This window comes from Pongo abelii, chromosome 7, assembly GCF_028885655.2.
Source record: "Pongo abelii isolate AG06213 chromosome 7, NHGRI_mPonAbe1-v2.0_pri, whole genome shotgun sequence".
Classification (NCBI taxonomy): domain Eukaryota; kingdom Metazoa; phylum Chordata; class Mammalia; order Primates; family Hominidae; genus Pongo; species Pongo abelii.
This window is the reverse complement of record NC_071992.2, coordinates 68,387,852-68,410,771: the sequence shown is the minus strand read 5'-3', so window position 1 is coordinate 68,410,771 and position 22,920 is coordinate 68,387,852. Positions and strand designations below refer to the sequence as shown.

Genomic DNA, 22,920 nt, shown 5'->3' with positions numbered 1-22,920 from the left:
AATGGAAGTTTTTAACAGCTAGATGCTTGAACTTGTGGGCGTCTGTTTGGGGAAAGAATTAGTCAAAGTTATTTTGAGGCATTAACTTTTTTGCTTCCTAAGGCCATTGGTCTCCTGTGTTAGTCTTTCTACAAACATAACATGGCCTAGGCTGCCAGCAATGTTTTTAGCTAAGGGAGGAGGCTCTGGTAACTTTTGGTTTATATGCTTAAAGAATGACTTAAAGACTTGGAAATGCTGCTGGGCCAGATGGGTCTGGGTTCTTTGACTAAGTAGTATGTCTACAGTGGGGACACTTTTATATAGGTGCTAGCAAGGACAAAAGAGGTCCTTACCTGGGAAAAAGATTGAGTACAGTGACAGAACAATAGTAAAACAGTATACAAGAATACTACCAGTTCTAAAATTTCTAACTATATTACTTGTTTGATGAGTCCTCAAGCTTCGGCTATGCGTAGACTAGTCAGCTTCTGGTGTGTGACTAGAGCAGGGCTTGTTGTTTCCTCAGCAGCAGCTCAGTCTTGTCTTAGGATTAGCTGGGTTGGATGATCTGAGTCCTTTTGGCTGGTTCACTTGTCCTGAGATGCCGGTCGGTGTTAGCCGACTGTGGTGGATCCAAGACACAACACCTGCAACTTTAACAGCAGTGGGAGTGGACAAGATTACAGTATAGGGCTTATCTTATATGGATCCTAGAGAAATTAGATTTTACTTTTTAACCTAAACAGAGTCACCAGATTTAAAGGAGTGTCAGGCTTATAGGCATTTTTATGTACTTAATTATGAACATTTTGTATGGCTATTCCTAAAGCCTGCATTTGCTTTTTTTAAGGTTAATTCCCCTAGTTCCTGGAGGTTGCTTTTAATTTGGGGGGCTTATGATTTGCGGGGTGGCCGACTGAACAGAATCTTATAGGGCAAGTACCTAGTTTGTTTGGTGGGGGTGCACCTGACTTGGAGGAGGACCATAGGCAAAAACTTGATTTTATTTTAAATGAATTTCCTGGCAATATTTCTTCAGTAGCTGCTTGAGTGTCCAGTTTATGTGTTTTACCTTTTTCTGAACTTTGTGGCTGGTAGGCAGCATGTAGTTTTCATGTGATCTTTAATACCTTCGCTGTTTTCTGTACCAAGCCAGCTACAGACACCAGCCCGTTATCTGAGGCAATTCATAAGGGCGGTCCAAATCTAGGAATAAGATCTCGGAGAAGCACATGGGTTACTTTACAAGCTTTTTCAGTTTGTATTGGATAAGCCTCCACCCACCCAGAGTAGGTACACACAAGAACTAGTAAATACTTGTTACCTCCACATTTTGGCATTTCTGTGAAGTCCACCTGGAGATCTTCAAAGGGGGCTGTTCCATAAGCTAGTATGCCGGGCAGAACGGCTGGACCTTGCCTCGCATTGTGCTGCTGGCAGGTAATACATCACTGTGCCACTGTTTTGGCAAGGGCTGATGAATGTGAGATGTAGAATAACTGGCCTAACAACTTTTTAAGTGACTCTTGGCCTAGGTGGGTGGTCTCATGCACAGCCAGTACAACTGTGGCTCCTCGCAGTTGTGGCACAGCTATCCTTTTATCCGGTAACCGGATCTATCCTTCTTCTATTATTTGTCCTCATTCTGTCTGGAAAAAGTCCTTTTTTTTCATTAGAATAAGTAGGTACACGTCAGGTGCTTGAGGGAGAAGGGGGGCTGTGACTGTCGCCTGGTAGTGGGTGGATGCAGCTTTCCGAGCCTCTGAGTCAGCCCAGGAGTTCCCTAAAGCAATTTAGTGGAAGCGCGCTACTGTCCCCTGCAGTACATCTGCAGTGCATGACTGCCACATTTTGGGGCCTCTACGCTGCTTCTAGTAGTTGCAAGATTTCTTGCTGATGTTTTATGTCTTTTCCTCCGGAGTTTAACAAGCCTTTTTCTTTGTATAATGCCCCATGTACTTGGAGGGTTAAGAAGGCACACCGAGAGTCAGTGTAGATGTTCACAGTCTTAGCTACACTTAGTTCTAAAGCCTGAATTAAAGCAGTGAGTTCATCCTTCTGGGCTGAAGTACCCTGGGGCAATGATTGGGCTTCAGTGACAGTATCCAGGGTTACCACTCAATATCCCACACATTTTTCTCCTTGTGGGTTGACGAAGCTGCTTCCGTCCACTTACAGTTCCCAGTCCACTGATGCCTAAGGCTGGTGCCAGAGGTCAGGTCTGCTAGAGTAAACTGAGTCTAGCACCTCTACACAGTTATGCTCGACAGGGCTTTCTGATACTGAGAGCAAGGTGATGGGGTTCAGGGTGTTACAAACTTCAGTGGTTATGTGGGGATTTTCACAGAGCAAGCCTTGGTACTTGGTTAGTCTAGCATTCGTTAGCCAATGATGTCCTTTGGTATTCATTAAAGTCACCACAGCACTGGGGGGCTTTTATGTTCAGGTTTTGCCCAAGAGTCAGTTTATCTGCTTTTTGTTCTAGCAGGGCAGTTGCTGTTAAGGCTCTCAAACATGGGGGCAACCTTTAGAAACCCCGTCTAGTTGTTTAGAGAGGTAGGCCACCAGCCTCGGCCAGGGCCGCACAGTCTGGGTCAAAACCTCAACTGCCATTTTTTCTCTCTGATGCATATAGTGTAAATGGCTTTGTCAGGTCAGGCAGACCCAGGGCTGGGGCTGACATGAGTTTCTCTTTTAACTCACAGAAGGCTTGCTGCTGTTGAGACCCCTATTCAAAAGGTTCCTGGTTGCCTCCCTTTGTGACTTGGTACAGAGGTTTGGCCAGTACTGCCAAGTTTGGGATCCATAACCTGCAGAACCCCACAGCTCCTAAGAATTCTCTCACCTGCCTTCTGGTCTTAGACTCCAGTAGGTTGCAAATGACCTGCTTTCTTTCTGATCCTGGGCTGCGCTCCCCCTGTCGGATAGTAAATCCTAGGTAGTATACCTGCTGTCTGCAGATCTGGGCTTTCTTTTTGGACACCTTATACCCACAGTCCTCCAGGTGATGGAGCAGGCCATCTGTTCCTTTGGCGCACCCGACTGCTGTGGGGTGTCCCAGCAGGAGGTCGTCGACACACTGGAGCAGCACACAGGCTAGGTCTCTGGCGTGAAACTTGCAGGTCTTGAGCCAGGGCCTCCCAGAAGATAGTGGGGGAGTTCTTGAACCTTTGGGGAAGCCAGGTCCAAGTGTACTGAGTGGTGACACCTGACCCTGGATCTTCCCGCTGGAAAGCAAACAATTTCTGGCTCTCAGGAGCTAGTCTGATGCTAAAGAAAGCATCCTTCAAGTCCAGGCAGGTGAACCAGCTGTCCTCAGTACATGAGCAGCTGGCGGCAGTCAGCCTAAGTAGGGTTATGAGTCTGGATAATAGTTTAGAGCAAATTAATTAAGGCTTGAGGCTTTTTAGTATAAGATGGGGTATTCTTTCAATTGAGGAGATCAGCAGAGGTGAAGGGTTGATACACAAAGGCACACCTTTCTACCATATGCCCGTCCTTGTCTACCTCAGTATATCGCTGCTCCGTCAGGGGCATTTGCATAGCTTGAGCACGGCCAGATTTGAGACTGCTCGCTTGACTATCTTGACTTCCTTCCCTGGCCTCTCGAGGCTCTGATCCTCCCCTTTGAGGTGAGACCTGGGGCGTGTTAGCTCCTGAACCTGGTTCCTGGGGGGCTGCTGGCCTCGGTAAAGCAGGGGTAGGCTGGGACATATGGAGGGAGAATTTCTGTTACCTCTGGCGGCTCCTGCAAAACTGGTTTCTCTTGTTGTTTCTGGGATTTCTTCTTTTAATTCTGTGTCTGCTGGCGAAGCTGCTCTTACTGTAATTTTTTTGTTTCTTTGTTTTTTTGCAATAAGCTGTTAAACAGGGCTGGATCTATGCTGGTTTTGTCTATATTATGTTTAACTGTGAGTCAATATAAAGGAATTTGGTCTGGGTACACTGGCTCCGACCCCTGTCACCACCTGAAATACATGGCCAATTGTTCCCTGTCTGTAATTCTTTCTGTTGGCCATCCAACACCAAAAGGGCAATTCTAATTTACATTCACAGAGAGTTCTCAACCTGTGGGGGGTTAACTTAACTCTATAATCCCCTGCACAACCTTTTTTAAGGTTCTGTAACACGCACTTTAATAGAGTAAGTTTTGGATGTTTTGATGACTTTTTTCTTATTTTTTTATATATGTATATATTTTAACATAGTTCCTAGCAGAGTGGGCTTACTTTCTGTCTAACTTATTTTTTATTTTTATTTTTTGAGACAAAACAACACTCACACTACAAGAAGGAAAGGGTAAAAGGTCACTCGTCTGATTCACACTAAATCAAAATTAAAACCAAAGCCAAAGTGTCGATAAAGGCATGCCTGTTCATCAAGCAATTCAAGCCAAGTCAAAATCAAAAACAAAATCAAAGTGCCAATAAAGGCACACTGTGGGTGATCAGGCCACGCTTCCACTCAAATGGAGTGGGCAAGTTCCTAAGACCAGTCTTAACCGTATTCCAGATGTCCAACTCCAAGCGTCAGTTCCTTCGCAGTGTTCAGCCACTGCGTTGATCCTCCGTGGGGGACTGCCGTGCACCGCTCTGATGAGGTGTTCTACCAGGACAAATGCTTACCCCGGAGCGCTCTCAGGATCTGTGTCGCTCAGGCTGGCTGGAGTCCCCCCCAGGGATGCTCCAGAGGGCAGGCCTAAGCCACCTAAGGGGCTGCCTCTACCATCTGTTAATTACCTCGCTTCCCGGTCAGGGAACCAAGAAATGTAGCAGGACGAGCTGCAGACAAAACCCCTCTGACACCAGCTTAAAGAAGGAAGTGGCTTTATTCGGCCAGGAGCTTCAGCAGACTTGCGTCCCAAAACCAAGCTCCCCGAGAGAGAAATGCCTGCCCTTTTAAGGGCTTACAGCTCTAAGGGGGTCCATGTGAAAGGGTCATGATCAACTGAGCAAGCATGGGGTACGTGGCTGGGGCTGCATGCATCAGCAATCAAGACAGAACAGAACAGAACAGAAAGTTTCACAATGCTTCCTTATACAGTGCCTGGAATCTATAGATAATACAGTGGTTAGGTCAGGGGTTGATTTTTAACTACCAGACCAGGCCTGGGGTGTGGCGCCAGGCTGTCTGACTATTGATCTCATTTTTGCCTTTCTTTAGCTTTTACTTCCTCTTTCTTTTTCTGAGATATGAGACAATAAGAGAGGTGGTCTCCTTCCTTATCGTGAGAGCTGTGACAGAAGTGTATGTAGATGTCACAGGAGCTTGGGAACAGGCGGGATCAGGCAGTGCTAGAGGTGTTAAGGGTTAAGGAGTGAGTTGGTGGAGATGTGGCTGGGGTACCAGGAGGACTTCAGGCAAAGGCACCCTGTGAGCACGCTGTGTGTCAGGAGTCACAGCAGTGTTGTCAGAAGTGGAACTGGGATTCTAGCAGTAGTGGAACTAACACCAGAAGGCATCCTTTGAAGTCGCGTGAAGGCTTAATAAGATTACAGTCACCTGAATGTTAATTTTACTTCTTTTTGGATTTTTATTTTAATAAGTAAGGGATTTATCTTTCTCATGTCACGTGGACTGTGGATGTCGGTGAGTCCAGAGCCCAACAAAATCATGAAAGAGCCAGAGTCCTTCACCCTACTGCTCCCCTCCCCACAGTATGGTGCTTTTGTCCTCCTGGTTGAGGTGGAAAAGGGAAGAGTGGAAAGAAAAAATGTTCTCCTGAGTCTTTGTTTTTGAGTTTTTTAATTGGAAAGAATTTTAACTACTGAAAAGCTGCTTTCATCTGTAGTCACCAGCTTTGACATTATGCTGCATTTGTATGTGTTCTCTTTCTCTCTCTTTCTGAGCTGCTTGAGAATAAGTGGCAGACATTATGACCCTGCAGCCCTGAATACGTGGGCACAGATCTCCTCAGAAGTAGGATATTCTCTTACGTAACTGAGGTCCATTGATGCAATATATAGTGTGTACTCAGACTTATGGTTTTGGTAAAATTGATTCTTAAATGATAATCTAAAAAAACTTTGCAATATTTTAATAAATTCAAGAAGCTATACCTTAAGAAATAATGTAAATGATCTATTATAGAAACAAGTTAGCCACTAGAAGATCCATCAGAACAAAACAGGAATGTAATTGATACTGCTAGTGAGAATACCTTAGTTGAACTAAGTCTAAACATGTTTTTCTTGTTCTTCTCCAAGAACAGTTTGTTTACAAGAAACAAATACCTACCGAAGTTAGCTTAAATATAAGGAGACATGTGACAAGGATATCAGGTGGCTCACACAATCTAAGTTAAGCGAAGTCACACAGTCCACTGAAACTGGAGACCAGAAAGCTGGCGGGAAGCGAGGCAGGTGGTAGTGTTTTCCACCTCCCATTCTCGCGTGGTTTCTACATTCATAGCCACGCTGCTCACTTCTTCTCTGTAGACTGCTTTTCCTGCGCAAGACCCTGTCATGATTGCTCTAGAGGCACAGGCTGAGCTGTGTCATCATGATGTTCTAGCTCAGCTTTCCACATCAGCTGGCATGGTTTGGGTATGCCCTTCCAAATTCCTGGGTGCAGGAAGCTCCCTTGCTTCCTGCCTGGCCTGTTCATTCGCCAATTGTCTCTCCTTTACCTGCTGAGTGAAGCCAGAGTGGGAGGATGACCTGGGCTAGTACAGTGCCTGAGGCCCATTCCTCCGAGGACTTTGAAGGACTTCTACAGAGCTGTGGCTGGACTTTCTGCCCTGTCTGCAGGGCAGTTCTCCTGGTGGCCTTGGACAGACCCAATTCTGTCTCCTTTCTCACTTGTAGTTTACAAGAATAACTGTAGATATGCTGGGAGTGTAATATCCCCAGATAGGGAAGGACAGCCTGGAATAGCCTGGGCTCCATTCCACACTCCCTTCCTCCCCACAGCAGGGTGAGCTTCAGCACATTAGCCCAGCACATCATGTGGCCCCCAGGGTGTAAAACTCAGGGTGGGCTACTTCCTGGGGTCCTTCAGCTGCCTTGGAAGTGAGGCATGCACAGATGAGACTTCATCTGCCCTGGGCTGCTTTCTTGCACGTTGGGGGACTGGCTTGCCATGGATCCCAGGCCTCTGTTGTCCCTTGCTGCCTATCTGTAAGTAATAAATCTGCTTCATATAGCCTCTTGTGTGTGGGTGTTCTGTTTCTCCAAATTCAGCCAAGTTGGTAACCAGTGCACAGTGAACCTGTTTCATATTTTCTTCTTCCTCTCTTCCAAAATACCAACTTCACTTTTTTCTGGTCCGGTCGTCCTAATTTTAAAGACAAAAATATAACTTAAAAAAAAAAACAACCGAAAACTGGGCTGGCCAAAAAAAACATGTGGTGCTAGTCTCTTATGTTTGGTGTGGGGAGGTTTGAGGAGGGCAGCTGCTCTGGCCCAAAGGTTTTCAGCCTCTGCCCTCGAATCTCCAGCTGTCAGTCATCATCCAAGAGCGGAACTGGAACCACAAGACTAATTGTATTAATTATTAATTTGTTCATTAAAGGTTTATTGAGCACTTGTTTTGTGTCCGGTCCTGTTCTAGGCTATGGTGATGTATGTTTCTGCCCTCATGGAGCTAGAGACTGTTAGTGGGAGGACCGACAAGTACAGAAAATGACAGCACAGTGTGTTGCATGCTTAGATAGGACCGAGCTCCTCATCCCTTGGAGAAAGATGAGTGAAGCGTTTATCTTGGTTCTGGTAAAATCAGGACTGTCTTCCTGGAGGCAGGCGGCCTGTGCTGAGGCCTTAAGCAGGAGCTGACACATGTGATGAGGAGGAGGAGGGCGGGGCTTTGTGCTTTGCTGGCCCTCTGTTAGCTCACACTTGGTGCCCACCTCAAGGTAGCACCTAACAAATACTGTCTAGTGGATGGCGTTGCCAGAAGGGACAAAGCAGGGGATCTGCATGGAATTCTGTTGCCTAGAGGAGCACAGCCCTGTGAAATTGTAATGCGAGCGACACAGGAGAGATGTAAAAATTTCAAGTAGCCATATTTTGAAAAGTTAAAAAAAGTGAAGTTAATTTTAATAATATTTTATTTCACCCAATATTTCTACATTATTTCAACGAGTAATTGGTGTAAAATTTTCTAATGAGATATTTTCCATTTTTTTCACACTGAGTCTGAAAAATCTGGTAATTGTTTTACACTCAGCACAGCTCAGTCTGCATGTGCCCTCTTCCTGGGGCTCAGTAGCCACCCATGCCGAGTGGCTCTTGGCCCCTGTAAGGCTGAGGATGGAGGCTGAAGGGGTGAGTTGGGAGAGATGTGGCTGCTGAGGTAGGGGAACCTTCCTTGTCACATTAAGGAGTGTGGACGTTTTCCCGGAATAATGGAAGCAATTAGAGGACTGAACAGGGGGCTACCGTGAGAAGGTTTGTGTTTGACGTCACCCTGCCTGCTGCGTGGCAAGTTTAGAGGCAAGGAAACAAGGTGGGAACTCTTAGATCACTCTAGAGATGAGGCAGTTGTTCCCTAAGTAATAATGGTGATAGCAAGGACAGAGGAAAGAAGATCAGTTTTTTTAGTTATTAAAAATATGGAAGTGACAGGACTTAATGATTGCATGGAGCTGGTGGCGAATGAGTCACATCAAGATTGGCAGTCTGGCTTCCGACCTGCAGCTGGATGTGTTCCATTGACTCACACAGGAATGTAGATGGAGGAACAGGATTGGGGTGGCACTGAGGAGTTCATTTTTTAGACACATTGAATTTTATGTTTCTGCATTCTAGCCAAGGAGAAATTCAAAAGCTGGAAATATAGGTTTGGAGTTCAGGAGTAAGATGTAAGCTACAGCGAGATATTTAAAGTAATCAGTGGAGTGAGAGTGGAAGTCGTGGAAGGGGATGAAATTACCTGAAAAAGTATGTGTAGAACAGGAGCTCTTCACTGGGGAGGTTTTGGATTAACTCCCTGAAATTGTATGCAGTAGGGGAAGAGCCCATGCTTTCCACAGGAGTCTCAAAGAGCTGTGTGATCCAAGAAAGGCTGAGAACCGCCTGCTGCCATGGACTCTTGACAAAACATGGAATGGGCTGACAGAACAGGAGTAGATTTTACCCAGGGAGGGTGGCGTGGTAGCAGTTAAGACCTTAACTGCTTAACTCTAAGGAGAACTGGCTGGAAAATTAGGTGAAAACCAGGAACATGTGCTGTTAGGGAAGGAAAGGAAAACAAGTATATTTCAGGAAGGATGGAGTAATGGTGAGCAGTGTAAAATAAGCTGAGAGGACGAGGAAGGAAGGACTGTGAAGTATGCAGTGGGTGCAGCAGCGAGAAGGCGATTGGCCACCTGGGCCAGGTAACTGATGGAGGCAAGGCCCTGAAGAGCCAGGATGGGATGGTTACTTAGGGAAAGTAACCAGGTGGGACTGTCTACCATTAAAAGCGTAGAAAACTTGCCTGCCGACACTCCTTCTACTAGTGAGACTGAAACAGCTGTCCAGACTAGCTCAGATCAACTGACTTAGCAAATACATGTTTATTGAAAGGAATTGCTAATTCAGGGGTGGGGTGAGGTGTCCAATTCGTGCCGAGTAAGTGTTTTCCTCATAACTACAGATTTGACTTGTTATGGTCTAAACTTGTGATTTGGGAGTGGAAGTGGGGCTAGATAGTGGGGAGGAAGCAGAACCATTCTTTAAACATGGTCAGAGTATTCCCTGGTCTTTCTCCTTGATCTTGTGTGCCACAGATAGCAGGAGGGAGCGGAGGGAGACAGTCCTATTTCAGATGATGGGAGGGAAGAGAATTAGCATTATTGAGGCACTAACAAGGGATGTTATCTTTTGAATCTTTACACATCTCTACAGTAGATGGGTAGATGTTCTCCTGTTTAGAGATACTTCTCTTTTTTATGCCTTAGGGTTTCAAATATAGAGAACTAACTTGGTGGTGATAGAATGTATTTGTTGTTTGAATCTCTGTTCTTCAAATAATGTTCTGAAGTTCCTCTGGGTAGCAGGGTAGAATAGTATCTATTCAGAACTTGATAGTCATGATTTACTTTAATCTTGTTGAAACCTTGTTGAAATCTCTGTCAAAATCAAAAATTTTAAGTACCTTAGATTTAAAATATTATATACTTAAAAAAATTGTTACTGTATAAGAATAGTCTTTTCATAATGTGGCAGCTAAGGACCAGTTAGTTTCCCGAAATAAATTTTTAATTTGAAGCTTTAAGGGAAAAAAGCTTCCAATTTGGAAAAAATTGTTAGAAATTATTTTGCCATTATGTTAAATGAGAGCAAATATAAAGTATGGGTATATAATCAAGGTTGATTATTAAATATAAAAATAGATGTATAGGGATGTCTATACAGCAGTTTACTGTTGTTGAAAGTGTTCTTATTTGCGTCATAGCACTAGAAAGAGTAACAACTTTTTCAAAGAATAGACAACTATTAGAGTGGCTTGTATTAATGTTTTTAATGGAATAATCTTTGGATAGTTTTGAGTATAAGTTGTCTAAAATGTTTAAAACAGAGTTTTGATTTATTTTACATTTTGCTAATTAAAAATTTTGCCTAGTTTTTTCCCACTAAATGATTTCTTGTCAATGGTCAGTGCCCTTCAGACCAAATTGTTCATATATTATGCTTTTAGGAACATCATTAACATGCAGTTTGAAACTTGGAGCTCTTTATAAAGGAGGACATACAAGCAAGTCATCATACTCTGGCATTTTTCTCCCAGCTGTTTTTGTCTGTCTCCCTCTCCTTTCTTCTTTCTCTTTGTTTAAATTGTGCTAATCTCCCAGTTGGGGTAGATGATAGTATTACGTGGTCCTAATGTATTTTAACCTTGCTGACTGTCTTTTTGGGCGCTCAAGATTTTCTCTGTCGTATGTTGTTAAACTTTATTTTGTTGGTTCTGTCCTGATATCACAATCTGCCTTTCTGCTCATCTTTCTGTAAGGGAATTAGATGGGGCATCCTAGATGACAGATTAGCTGTCAGGTGGAAATTGAGTCAAGACTGCTGCATGCTCAGACAAACCACAGACAAACCACTGAGCAAAGTGTCTTTGTCCATTTTGTGATGCTTGTAATAGAATACCTGAAACTCGGTAATGTCTAAAGAAATGGAATTTATTTCTTACAGTTATGGAGTTTGAGGAGTCAAGGTTGAGGGGCTGCATCTGTTGAGGGCCTTCTTGTTGGTGAGGACTCTGTAGAGTCCTGAGGTGGCACAGGCGTCACATGGCCAGGGGGCTGAGCGCCCGCTCATGCTAGCTCAGGTCTCTCTTCCTCTTCTAATAAAGTCACAGTCCCACTCTCATGATAACTCGTTAATCTATTAATTCATGAATGGATTAATCCGCTCATGAGGGCAGAGCTCTCATGACCCAGTCAAGGCCCCTCCTCTCAATACTCCCACATTGGGGATTAAATTTCAACATGAGTTTTGAAGGGGACAGATACTCAAACCATAGCAGAAAGTTTCAGAATTCCAATATTTGGGAAAACATATTAGTTCTATTGTCATATGTCTAGATTTATTTAAGTTTGTAGGTAAGCTGTTACCTAAATGTATTTTAAATCCAGGTTGACTGATCTAGTCACATATACTTGCATTAAAGCCAGTGTATATCTAGTATAGGTGCTGTTATTTTTTTTTTTCTTCCAGACAAGGTTATGTCTCAAGGATAGTTATTTTTGTTCAAGAGAACAGTAATCGGAAGGATAGGTTCATCTAATGATGTAACAGAAACCCCAAATACCATGACTTAAATGAGAGAGAGATTTGTTTTTATCTTACATCCAGGGGTGGGCTGGGCATACCAGAACTAGACATGCGCGGAGATCCAGACTTCTTCAGCTCAGCCCACTGCCGTCCCTGGGGCGTGGCCTCATCCTCTTGGCTGTCGGGGTGGGGTGGGGAGGAGTGGGGAGGAGGGAGGGATGTTCCAGGCTGTGGGGAGGCTCATGGAAGTTGCCCCTCAACACTTCCACCTTATACCGTATGGCCCTTACTCAGTCTTCTGGCCATATGTAGCTGCAAAGGAACCGGGAAATGAAATCTTTCCTCTGATAGGCTATGTGGCCTACTAAGATGAAAGGGTTCTGTTATTGAAGAAGAAGGAGAGAAAAAGGATATTGGGGAACATTTGCAATCTCTTCCCCAGGAGTTATAAATCTATACTCGTCTGTACTACATTATAAATAATTGCTTTGATTTTAATTCTTAGGTTTTGGGGGGCCATATGACCTACCTCACTGGTAGATAATTCAGAATGCTGTGGTTGGGCTTGGGTTTCCGGACCTTTTAATGCCCTTCTTCCTTTCAGAGTTTGAGAAAAGTCTTGTAATCCCTTGTTTGTAGGTTTTTGAAAGTTAATATTTGGTAACTCGGATGGCATAGGCATTGCCCAGGATTTTTGTTTTAATGTTTGAAATGTTTAAGAAATTAAGACAACTGAAGTAGTTATACTACTTTTGTTAGCTTACTTAGAAAATAGTAAATTGTAGATTACATTTAAATGAAATTTAATTTAATTTAAAAACTGATTTTTGACAGAGGGGTTGGTGATAGTAGGTCCATTCATCACCTACTTGTAAAGTTTATATTGGATTTACAAATTTAAACAAGTCTACCTTTTCCGTTTACTGTTTTGGGTAAAGCTAGAGCTAGATGGTTCATCCCACGGTGAGGCAGCAAGCGCATGCTGCGTTGTGACCCCATGGGAAGGACTCACGACCACGTGACCACGTGGAGAGCAGGCTTAGGCCTAGGAGGATTCTGGGCAGAGAGGAGATGGGTACTGTGAGCAGAAGGAGGAAGTGGTGGGGAGAGCTGTGCATGCAAACACATCCAGGTAGGGAGATCCCCACCCAGCTGGGGAATTACCAGACAGCTGGAGTCTGTTATGAAGCCAAAATAAAGTTGGAGACATGAATAGTGGCCACATCACAAATTCATGTTCTGAATTCTTTCCTGAAGGCTGTGGAAAACCACCGAGGGGTAAAATAACAGTGTCATTTTAGCAAGGCCATTTTAGAGACAGTGGTTGTGGGGAGGGTACTGGATTTTGGATTGTAAAAGACTAGAGGGAAAAGACCAGTAAGGAGGTCGCAGATCCAATCCAGCCATGGCAAGAGGTGGGATCAGGGGTGAGGAGGGTGGGAGAGATTCAGTATATGGAGGAGAGAGGATCTGTGAGACCTGGATACCAGTTGGATATGGAGGAGAAATCAGAGGGAGGAGGCCAACAACTTCCCAGGTTTATCCTTGACATTCTTAGTTACCAAACAAAATCACACACACAAATCAAAAACCTCTGTCACCTTCTATGTAGTGTGCCAAAGTTGTATAATCTGCTTTATTCTTTAGCTCTGAGACTCATTTCAGGTGATTATAATTCATATTGAAGAAACATCTGGCCCACGTGTTGTGGTTTGTTTCAGTTTTTGCATATCTTGTGGGAAAATGGATTCTCTAAAGAATAATTTTGTAGGCTAGGAGATCCTTCAAGTATAATTATAAAGCTGATTTAATTCACTTTCTACTACATATTAAAACATTGAACTAGTCTTCTAAAATAGTTTCTTTACTGTGGATTTAGTTGAGCTTTCTTATGTTATACGCAGATTCTAATTAAAAATAACTTTAAATTTTGTTTGAGCAATTCCGCAGTTAGATTATGGAGTAGTTGGTAGGTTTAACTGCTGAAGACTTTGTCTCTACTGCTGTTGCATCACATTTTCCTTTAGGAGAAAGATGCATCTTTTCCCAGGTCTGACTCTCCTGTAGAACTCTTCAGCTACCGTTTATTCAACAATCATCGATCTCTTAGTTTATACCAGGGACTGATCTGAAAACTGGAAAATGATAAATGGGACACCGTCTCCACTGTCATACGCTCTCAGTCTTTCTAAATATAATTTAAGAAAAAGAGGTCTGCAATAAGTCTTAAATGTGGACTTTGCTTACGTGCTATCTTTGTAATAAATAGAAAATAAACGTTCTTATTAGAAGTCCTCGTAACTGCACAGGCATTTCTCCCACACTGCATGTTGCGTAACTGGATTTGTATGTAGTGTAGTTGGCTGGGGTCATGCCCTGTGTTGTGCAGGTTGCTTTTGATTATAACTATTTGCTGATCAGGAACCAGCATTTAAAAGGTAAAGGAGTGTTTGCTGCCAACTCCAATGCTTTGAGTGGCTCAGTGCGTTGCCTGCCCATCATAACCACACGTTGGAAAAGCCATGAAGCACAGAAGATGCTGCTGATCTGTGACAGAGCTGGTAGTAGCAGGGGAAGAGGACAACTCTTGAGCATAGCCAGAGATAAAGAAACGCACACTTTGTTTAGTGGCATTTAGATTTTACAGCTTGTTAAAAAGAAAAATAAAAAGATTTGATTAGTGGAATTCCTGTAGGAAAAAATAACTTTGTTATTGCAAATTTTACATAAATTGCTTTTAGAATACACTCTTTAACGCAATTTCTTTTAAAATGGACATTTTTGTTTCTTAGGACTACAACTCCTATATAGACTCTAGAATAGACTTTTAGAATCACTGATCTCTTTTTTTTTCCTTTTTAATTTCATGGATCACCTCTTTAGGGAGACTGCTAATCTATTAGTCTTTGAATTTAGATGCTGTTAGAGGGTGAAGTGTCTAGTGATTATGAAAATATGTTTGAGAAAATAAATTGAGGATTTGCACTGTGATGTTCTTAATCTTTTTTATTCTCCCAGCTATACAATAATATGTCTCCAGCCAGTGAGAGGTAGAATAATGTACCATGAGGTAGTACTATTAGTCGTTAAAACTGTGAATATTGAAATTAGACTTGGTATCAGTACACTCCCCACTAATCTAGTTGTCCTAACCTTACAACATGTCAGTTATCATTGCTAAACTCGAGTTACGTATCTATAAATGGGGGTCATCTGTACCTTTATGGGTATTCTTGTGAAGAGTACATAAGAAAATGTATGTCAAGCAGCTAGTGCAGTGTTTAGTAACTAGCAGGCACTAAAAAATGGTACATATTGTGATGTTAAATACTATTTTTCCTAGGCTGAGATAAAAATACTGTAGAAAGAGTTGGACGATACAGTACTTACTCTTGGAATTTAAATGTTTTTGTAAATTAGATACAGATGAGAGAGGACACTGTGGTTTTTATATGGTTCAGTTATGTAGGAAAAACAAAATTTGTTTTTTTTCAGTTCATAAAAACAAAGTTTGCTTTGTGTTCAAAATCATGATAAAAGCCAGAGGAATCGCTAACTTTATAACTATGTGAGTTAGCATTAAAGAAAGCAGAGCTGTGTAAAATTATTGATGATTTATTTTTCCCCTTTACCAAATATAAATCTGTATTATAAACAACTATAAAGTTTATATTTTCTAAGATAAATTGTGTTTGTTTATTTAGAAAAGAATAGTTTGTTAATGATTTATATTATACCAGCTTGTTCTCCAAAACAGGATAGGTAAAGGTTAAGAAACATGTAATTATGACTCAGTTGTAGTTTTAATGATCATTATGACAAACCCACAGAAAGAAGTAGGCTATAGAATTCCAAGAACATTATGATTTTAGTTATGAAAAATTTGCACACCAAAGGAAGACTAGAGAAAACAGTACAAAAATGCTGCTAACAATGGGTTTTCTACTTGGCTTTGTGGACAGGCAAGGCCAAAAAAGGAAAATAAAAGAGACTTAGTAGTTTTCATTAACTGATATATTTGTCAGTAGAAAATCACTTTTTTCCTATCACTAAATTACACAGCTGAAGTTACCGTGTGTCAAGTTATATAGGTAAAGTTAGCATGTTGAAACACTATTATAGTCAGTGTCTTCAGTTACAGTTTTAAAGAAACATTTGTAATGTTTGAGTCTTTAAGCAACTAAATACACTGTGAAGCTAAGGCATTTGATTAGAATGGGTAATGGTCTTCCTGTTGTTTGAAGAGTTACTATAGCTAAGTAAGTGCTTCCTGGTGCCCTAGCTCCTAGCAGAATAGAAGCTAGATAGTCAGTCACCTTCAGAATGCCCCGTCAAGCTTCAGCTGCCTCAGTGGTGCCTTGTGGGAAGTGGAAGTCAGTTTTTCAGTGTTTCTTCATCAGATGTAAACTCTTTTGCAGCAGTATGATCTCTTTTGTGAGCTGTTTATGTACTTGGGTTTTTAAAAAGGGGAGTAGGTTTTCAGACTGCCCTTTTTTCAGTTTCAGAGATGTTGAGATCCCAGGAGTTTTCAGGTGTGGATGAAGTTAAAGAGAAGAAAAATATTGCACCTCACAAATTTTGCATCTTAGGTGGCAGAAGCAAAGATTTAATGTCACATTCCTATAGATTGCTTGTACAAGTCAGGCACCTTTTGACTGAATTGTAAGTTGAAATTTTATTGTATTGATCTTCATGTATAGAGAGAAAGGGTGACTCAATACCCAGATTAATTCACAAAAGATCTCCTTGCATCCTTTGTTCTAGATATATTATTATCCCCTGAGGTAAAATCTGTACTGGTTTTTCCTTTTGTCTGACAGTAGTGTAATTTTAACCTGAAGAAATTTTTCACACCCACTTGTTGTTTTCTAATCTATGAAAATAGGAAGTGTCTGCCTTCTGCACCTTTCTGAGCTCTTACTGGAAGCCAGGCAGCCCTGGAATAGAATAGGACCAAAGCCTTGAGTAGGCGCTTTGCTCACTTAGCTTTTGGGCAAGTTAGTGAAGTTTTCTGAGGCCCTGTTTCCTCTTTTGTAAAAGGGAGAAGATATTAATAATACCCAGCTCACAGGGTGCTCTAAAATGAGAGGGAGAATGTGTGGGCATACCTGTGATAAAGCTTCCATGGCGGCTCGGAAGGCGGTGCAGATGGCAACAGCCATCCTGTGTTCCCAGCTTCAGGCCCTCGATGCCGGGACCCCCTGTGCCTGGCACAGAGGATTCAGAGCCAGGCTCGTGTCCCCCAGTCTTGGGAATGTTTTCATTGACTACATAATGTCATTCGACATTCAGGGGAGCAAGCTATAATATTTTATAAGCTGGCCAGATGTGGTGATCCTAGCACTTTGGGAGGCCAAGGCAGGCAGATCACGAGGTCAGGAGTTTGAGACCAGCCTGGCCAACATGGCAGAACCCCATCTCTGCTAAAAATACAAAAATTAGCCGGGCGTGGTGGTGCGTGCCTGTAATCCCAGCTACTCGGGGGGCCAAGGCAGGAGAATCACTTGAACCTGGGAGGCGGAGGTTGCAGTGAGCCGAGATCGCACCATTGCACTCCAGCCTGGGCAATAAAGTGAGACTCAGTCTCTAAAAAAATAAAAATAGAATAAAATACATAAAAGCCAAGTTTGAAGGAGTGGATTTTCCCCAAAGTTCGTATAGGTTAGGTGTTTTTAATACCCTTTTCAGTGGAGCCACAGTTCAGTTCTTCTTGGTATGTTAGCAAGCCATCTAACACCCCACATGCCGTAACAAACAACAATTTCAAGAAAGCTTGAGGAGGAAATTGGATTCTTCTTTCCATGAGTCCTGTCTGGACTCTTCTCTTGCTGGGCTTTTGGCATTTTGACCTGCAATACTCAAACCAGGCTCACAAAGTTCCACCTGGGGCCCCTGATGTGCAGGTTCTTAGTTGGACCCTTTTTCATCTATATGAGTCCTTGTTCTTCCCCCAAATCCAAATTACATAAACTCTCAACTAGGCAGAAGAAAGGAGGTGCTGATTTTTCTATGTGTCACGTACTTAGGTCAGGAAGAAGTGGATGCCTCTGGGCTACCTTGTATGTACGAATAAACAAGAGTGAGCCTGGCCGGGTGTGGTGGCTCACGCCTGTAACCCCAGCACTTTAGGGTCTGAGGCAGGCATATCACTAAAGCCCAGGAGTTAGCGTCCAGCCTGGACAACATGACGAAACCCTGTCTCTACAAAAAATACGAAAATTAGCCAGGCATGGTGGTGAGCACCTGTAGTCCCAGCTTCTCAAGAGGCTGGGGTGGGAGGATGGCTTGAACCCAGGAGGTCAAGGCTGCAGTGAGCTGTGATCACACCACTGCACTCCGGCCTAGGCAATGGAGGAAAACCTGTCTCAAAAAAAAAAAAAAAAAAAAAAAAATTGTGTAGGAGAGGATGTTACCTGTAATTTATATCTTTGACCAGGAAGACAAAAACGAGTGGAAGATGGTGGGGTGGAAGCCATGGCTGCATGTGTCTTTACGTTCTCTGCTGGAACAGCACACTTGTGCTGGGTTTTACTGTCCTACTTTAGCCCCACTTCAAGAGTTTCTTTTGTGAAGAAATCAATTATCTTCACCACTTGTTGTCTGCTAAGTATTAGTGAAGTATGATATGGGGAATGAACTACCCTCAGGCCTCTGGAAGGGATGGAGCAGGTGGGAGCCTGTCTGTGACCAGATGCACAGGACCCTTTGTGATAACTTACCAGTTCCCTGCCTGAGCTCCTGGAGGCTTTCCCATACATTCTTAACTAGTCATTTTTGGAAACTTACATTTACAACTTGGTCCTTGACATCGGTGCTTTAGGGAGAGAACCACGTCTTACTGTCATTGAAGAGTGGCACAGTGTCTTTGAGTACACTTTTAAAATGTTTTCTAAGGCTCCACACTAAAGAGTCTAAAATTGAAATATTTGAAGACGTCCTTAAAATGAAGCATATCTAACTTCAGGCTTGATTTCTTACATATATGTAGGAAAAATATATTTATAAGTTCTGGAAATGTGCTATAAATATTATTACCTCCACCACCAAGAAAACAAATCTGTGTGACCACAAATGCTCCCAAGTTGCAGGCATTCCCGGAGGAGCAGCATTGATAGTGACTGTAAACTCTTGTTTTTCCTAACAAAGATAATAGGATGGCTTCCCTTTCAGCCTTTGCATGAACTTAACTTCTGGTTGGAAATAAGATCCCATTGTCTAAATTATGTCAGCGTAGTTCCTGGTAGCACAAGAATATTAAACACTTTAATGTGACATCCAAAATTAATGAGTCAGTTATAAGAACTTTCCTTGAAGGATGGAAAAGATCATAACCCATTTTCATGTCCTGGGACGCTTCATTCAGTCTCATGGTATTAAAAAATGAACAGCCTTTGGGTTGGGGGGAGTGCGTGACACTTTACATGCTCTGGGCCACCAGTTCCTCCTCCCTGCTGCTCCACCACTGCGTGACATTTCCTTCTCGTCCTCATTCCCAGTGCTTCTGTCTTTTCTGTCTTAAAATCTTTGCTGCTTTGGCCTAGGCGGCAGTAGCAGGGGGAGAGCAGCGCAGGTGAAATGCTTGCCCTCTTCTGGACCACTGTGGAGAGAGGCAGAGTCATATTTACCTGTGTACATCGGTGGCCCCCAAAGGTGATTTCTTGGCGATGCTCATACAGTTGATAGGCGATAGGCAAGAGATGATGGCATTGATAGTGTACCTGATGCTTGCAGCCCAGCCAGGGCCTCCATACCCAGCGCCTCCTAGAGCCCCCGTGGGAATACCCGGGAGGTTATGGAGCTGGAATGTAAACCCACGTCTCTATTCTAAAACTCATGCTTTTTTATAAGAGGAAAACTTTTAAATAGTTTTTTCTTTAAAAAGCCTCTTTTTCTTCTTCCTAATTGGTTCTAAAACAAAAGTTTAGGCAAGTGCCTCAAAGGAAAATAGGGACAAGATTGTTTTCTGTCCTGGAATTCACAGTGGTGTCTGTGTGTACTTTAGAGCTAAGTATGCACATACTGTGGGCACATGCTTATTTTCTGAATGAGAGTGCTCTTAAAGGATTGGGGACCACTGCTCTGAGCCCCAGTTACCCCATCTGTGGAGTGAGTGCTGCTACTCAGCTCCTGGGATTGTTCTGTGGTTCTGGGCTGACCATCTCTGTGTGGGCTTTAGACTGTGCTGGTGCAGAGTGAGTGCCCCAGACCAGTAGCTCCTGATGGTGTGGGGACTCCCAATGCTACTTTTGGTGATTTATTTTCACGTACTCTTGTGTCATCCCAGGGTGAAGATACACATATTCTCTAACAGCAGGACATTTGTTTTTCATTTATGAGGTCATTCAGAATCATAATTGAGGTGATTTTGAACTTCTTAGGTTGCAGAAGTGGCAGTAGCAGTAAACAAGACCTTTATCTGAACAGGAAAGTAGTCTTTCCCCAGGAAGTAATTACACTTCCTTGTAATCACCTGTTTGTGTAATCATAATAACTTTACAAGTTATTCATAAAAATACAAGAATGACTAGTTTGTCTTTGTCATAACTTGTGTATGATACATGAGGTAGAATTCATACAGCACAAGTACTTTTGAAATTTGGAAAAGTTTAATTTTCTAGGACTTTTTTATTATTTTTGGATGTTAAAGTAAGTATATATGACAGTGCATAATGTGTATCAATTTTGGAAGTGATTCTTTGCTATTGAAATTCTCATTCCCCTTACTTCATTCTTATTTTTTAGGGAATACCTTGGCAAGCAGCTCCAATCCGAGCAGCCCCAGACCGCTGCCGCCCGAAGCTAAGCCTGCCTCTGGCCTTCCCCTCCGCCTCAATGCAGAACCAGTAGTGGGAGCACTGTGTTTAGAGTTAAGAGTGAACACTGTTTGATTTTACTTGGAATTTCCTCTGTTATGTAGCTTTTCCCAATGCTAATTTCCAAACAACAACAACAACAAAAAAACATGTTTGCCTGTTAAGTTGTATAAAAGTAGGTGATTCTGTATTTAAAGAAAATATTACTGTTACATATACTGCTTGCAATTTCTGTATTTATTGTTCTCTGGAAATAAATATAGTTATTAAAGGATTCTCACTCCAAACATGGCCTCTCTCTTTACTTGGACTTTGAACAAAAGTCAACTGTTGTCTCTTTTCAAACAAATTGGGAAAATTGTTGCAAAGTAGTGAATGGCAAATAAATGTTTTAAAATCTATCGATCTCTGTCGATCTATGTCTCTATGCAGCTCTGTTCATCTATATATCATCTGTGTATCTACACACACAGACACTGCAGCTATTAGTAGTAGCACAGCTTTAAAATCTTAGTTTTTAACATGATACTGTGGTTCAAAAGATTTGCTTTTGGAGTTCAGTAAGAAGTTTTAGCATTAGATTTATTTTCAATACTTTTGTCCTTGGTTTTTAGTGCCTTAAGTTTGTTTTGTCTTAATACATTTTGGTTTAAGCATTGCCAATATATATTTTATTCTCTCCCCTTTTGTTTCTAGAACCACATCCCTTTAGCAGTACATACGTGGCATGCAGGCCTCCTCTGAGGCTTTTGTTTTTTAACCCGTCAGCTGATCTCTCTGAGTCTCATTTTTCATTCATTTTCATGTTTTTTCACTATTTATTCCTAGCAGTTCTGTGAAGGTTGAGTAGATGTGCTAAAGCTAATAAAACATTTATTCTAGTAAGTTTTTTCTCCTATAGAAAACCACTCGTAGAATCCATCTCCTGTTTAAGAATCAAAGATTGTCATTTTCAACATAGAAATCCTGTGGAAGAAATTAGTTAAAATGATGGATAAATTAGTCAATGGGTTCATATGACTTGAATGATTTTCCTTAAAGGGGTTCATGTTTGCCAGAATAGAGGTAGTGTGATCGAACCAATTTTTTCTTTTACTAAAAGTTTAAAAATTGCTTTTATGTAGTTTACTTTTAGAAACATGGAAAATCATTAAATAGAACGTTTTTCATAGTAATTACAGATACTACATTAGCAGAAGATCAATTTTCATGTTAATATATTAATGGTCTGTAAAATTTTTAGGATTTTAAGGCACTCAATTTCTAGAAGTCCTAGTAACCAGAGACACGGCCATCTTCTGAATTTCATAAGAATACATGGATTGCTTGGTGTCATAGTTTCTGATTTTAGTTTCATTTTGCACAGCCCTATAGTTCTAAAGTAGAAATCAGTGACAATCATTCTTGTAGAAAGTATTAGTGCTTTAGTTCCTAAGAAGTGCTTTTGTACATGGGAAGCATGTAATCATGCTTTAATTATTATCTCATATGTTAAAATTAATTCCTTTGAGGTACCTTTTTTACACCTTAAAAGGTGGAAAAGGTTACACCTTAAAAGGTTACACCCAACTTATAGAGCATATAACAATCATGAAAGCAGTCACTTTCATTTTTCCTTTGCTTATCAATGTTTTTGATTAACATTCAATGCTTAAACCCTCCTTAAACTATAATACCACCTACACATTCAATTAAACTGCAAACACCTAATGGAGCACACTTATAATATGACAAACCAAATCTTATAAATTGCTTATGAGTCAAATACAGGTAACTCGCCTAGGGATACAGGTAGTAAAAATACTGTTAAGCATTTTTAAGCATCTTTAAATCAGCCTAAACAAAGAGCCCAGTTATTACAAAATGTGTTATTACACCTGTGTAAACACATTTTGTAATATTACACCTGTGTAAACACAATTTACACAATGTGATCAGTATAGGATTGTTGAGTTTCATTTTCTCTGTACTTACTTTGACATTTTCCTTGGTTTCATAAGTCCTCATCTAAGCAAGACCAGGACCGGGCATTTCAGGCCAGCCACGGTTAATGGAGTAAAACTGCTATGGATCGCAGAACTGAGGGTGACACTTTGTGGTGACCATGTGAGGCTTTCACAGGGGCTAAACAACAAACCTTGAGACTGGCAGTCTTAGGACCTGGGTGTGACAATCCAGATGCTGGTGGGGTACATTTCTTTTTGTGGTCAGTCTCCACCTGCCCCTGCTTTTTTTTTTCTTTGGTCAGTTGGGTTAAAAGTCCATGCTCTTCGACTGGGTTTGAATCCGTTACCTACGTGTCTCTTTTTTGCAAGCCAGTATATGAGGGAGCTTTCTAAGTTCTTGGATATTGCTCATCTCGGTGATATATACAACCCTGAGTTAAGTGTTATATGCCTTCTCCAATAGGAAGCAATTTCTCCCCT

General features: G+C 41.9%; 1 protein-coding gene across 6 annotated transcripts in view; it reads left to right on the top strand.

Annotated features, from left to right (window-relative positions):
• ATP6V1H (ATPase H+ transporting V1 subunit H) overlaps window positions 1-20,899 on the top strand; it is a 129,417-nt gene extending 108,518 nt beyond the window's left edge. For 5 of the 6 annotated variants that reach the window (XM_054560921.2, XM_009243807.4, XM_054560920.2 and 2 more), the window contains one exon: window positions 20,424-20,781. In XM_054560921.2, the coding sequence (XP_054416896.1) occupies window positions 20,424-20,484 (61 nt within the window). In that variant the 3' untranslated portion in view covers window positions 20,485-20,781. 6 annotated transcript variants of the gene reach the window in all.
• Window positions 20,900-22,920: the final 2,021 nt, after the last annotated feature.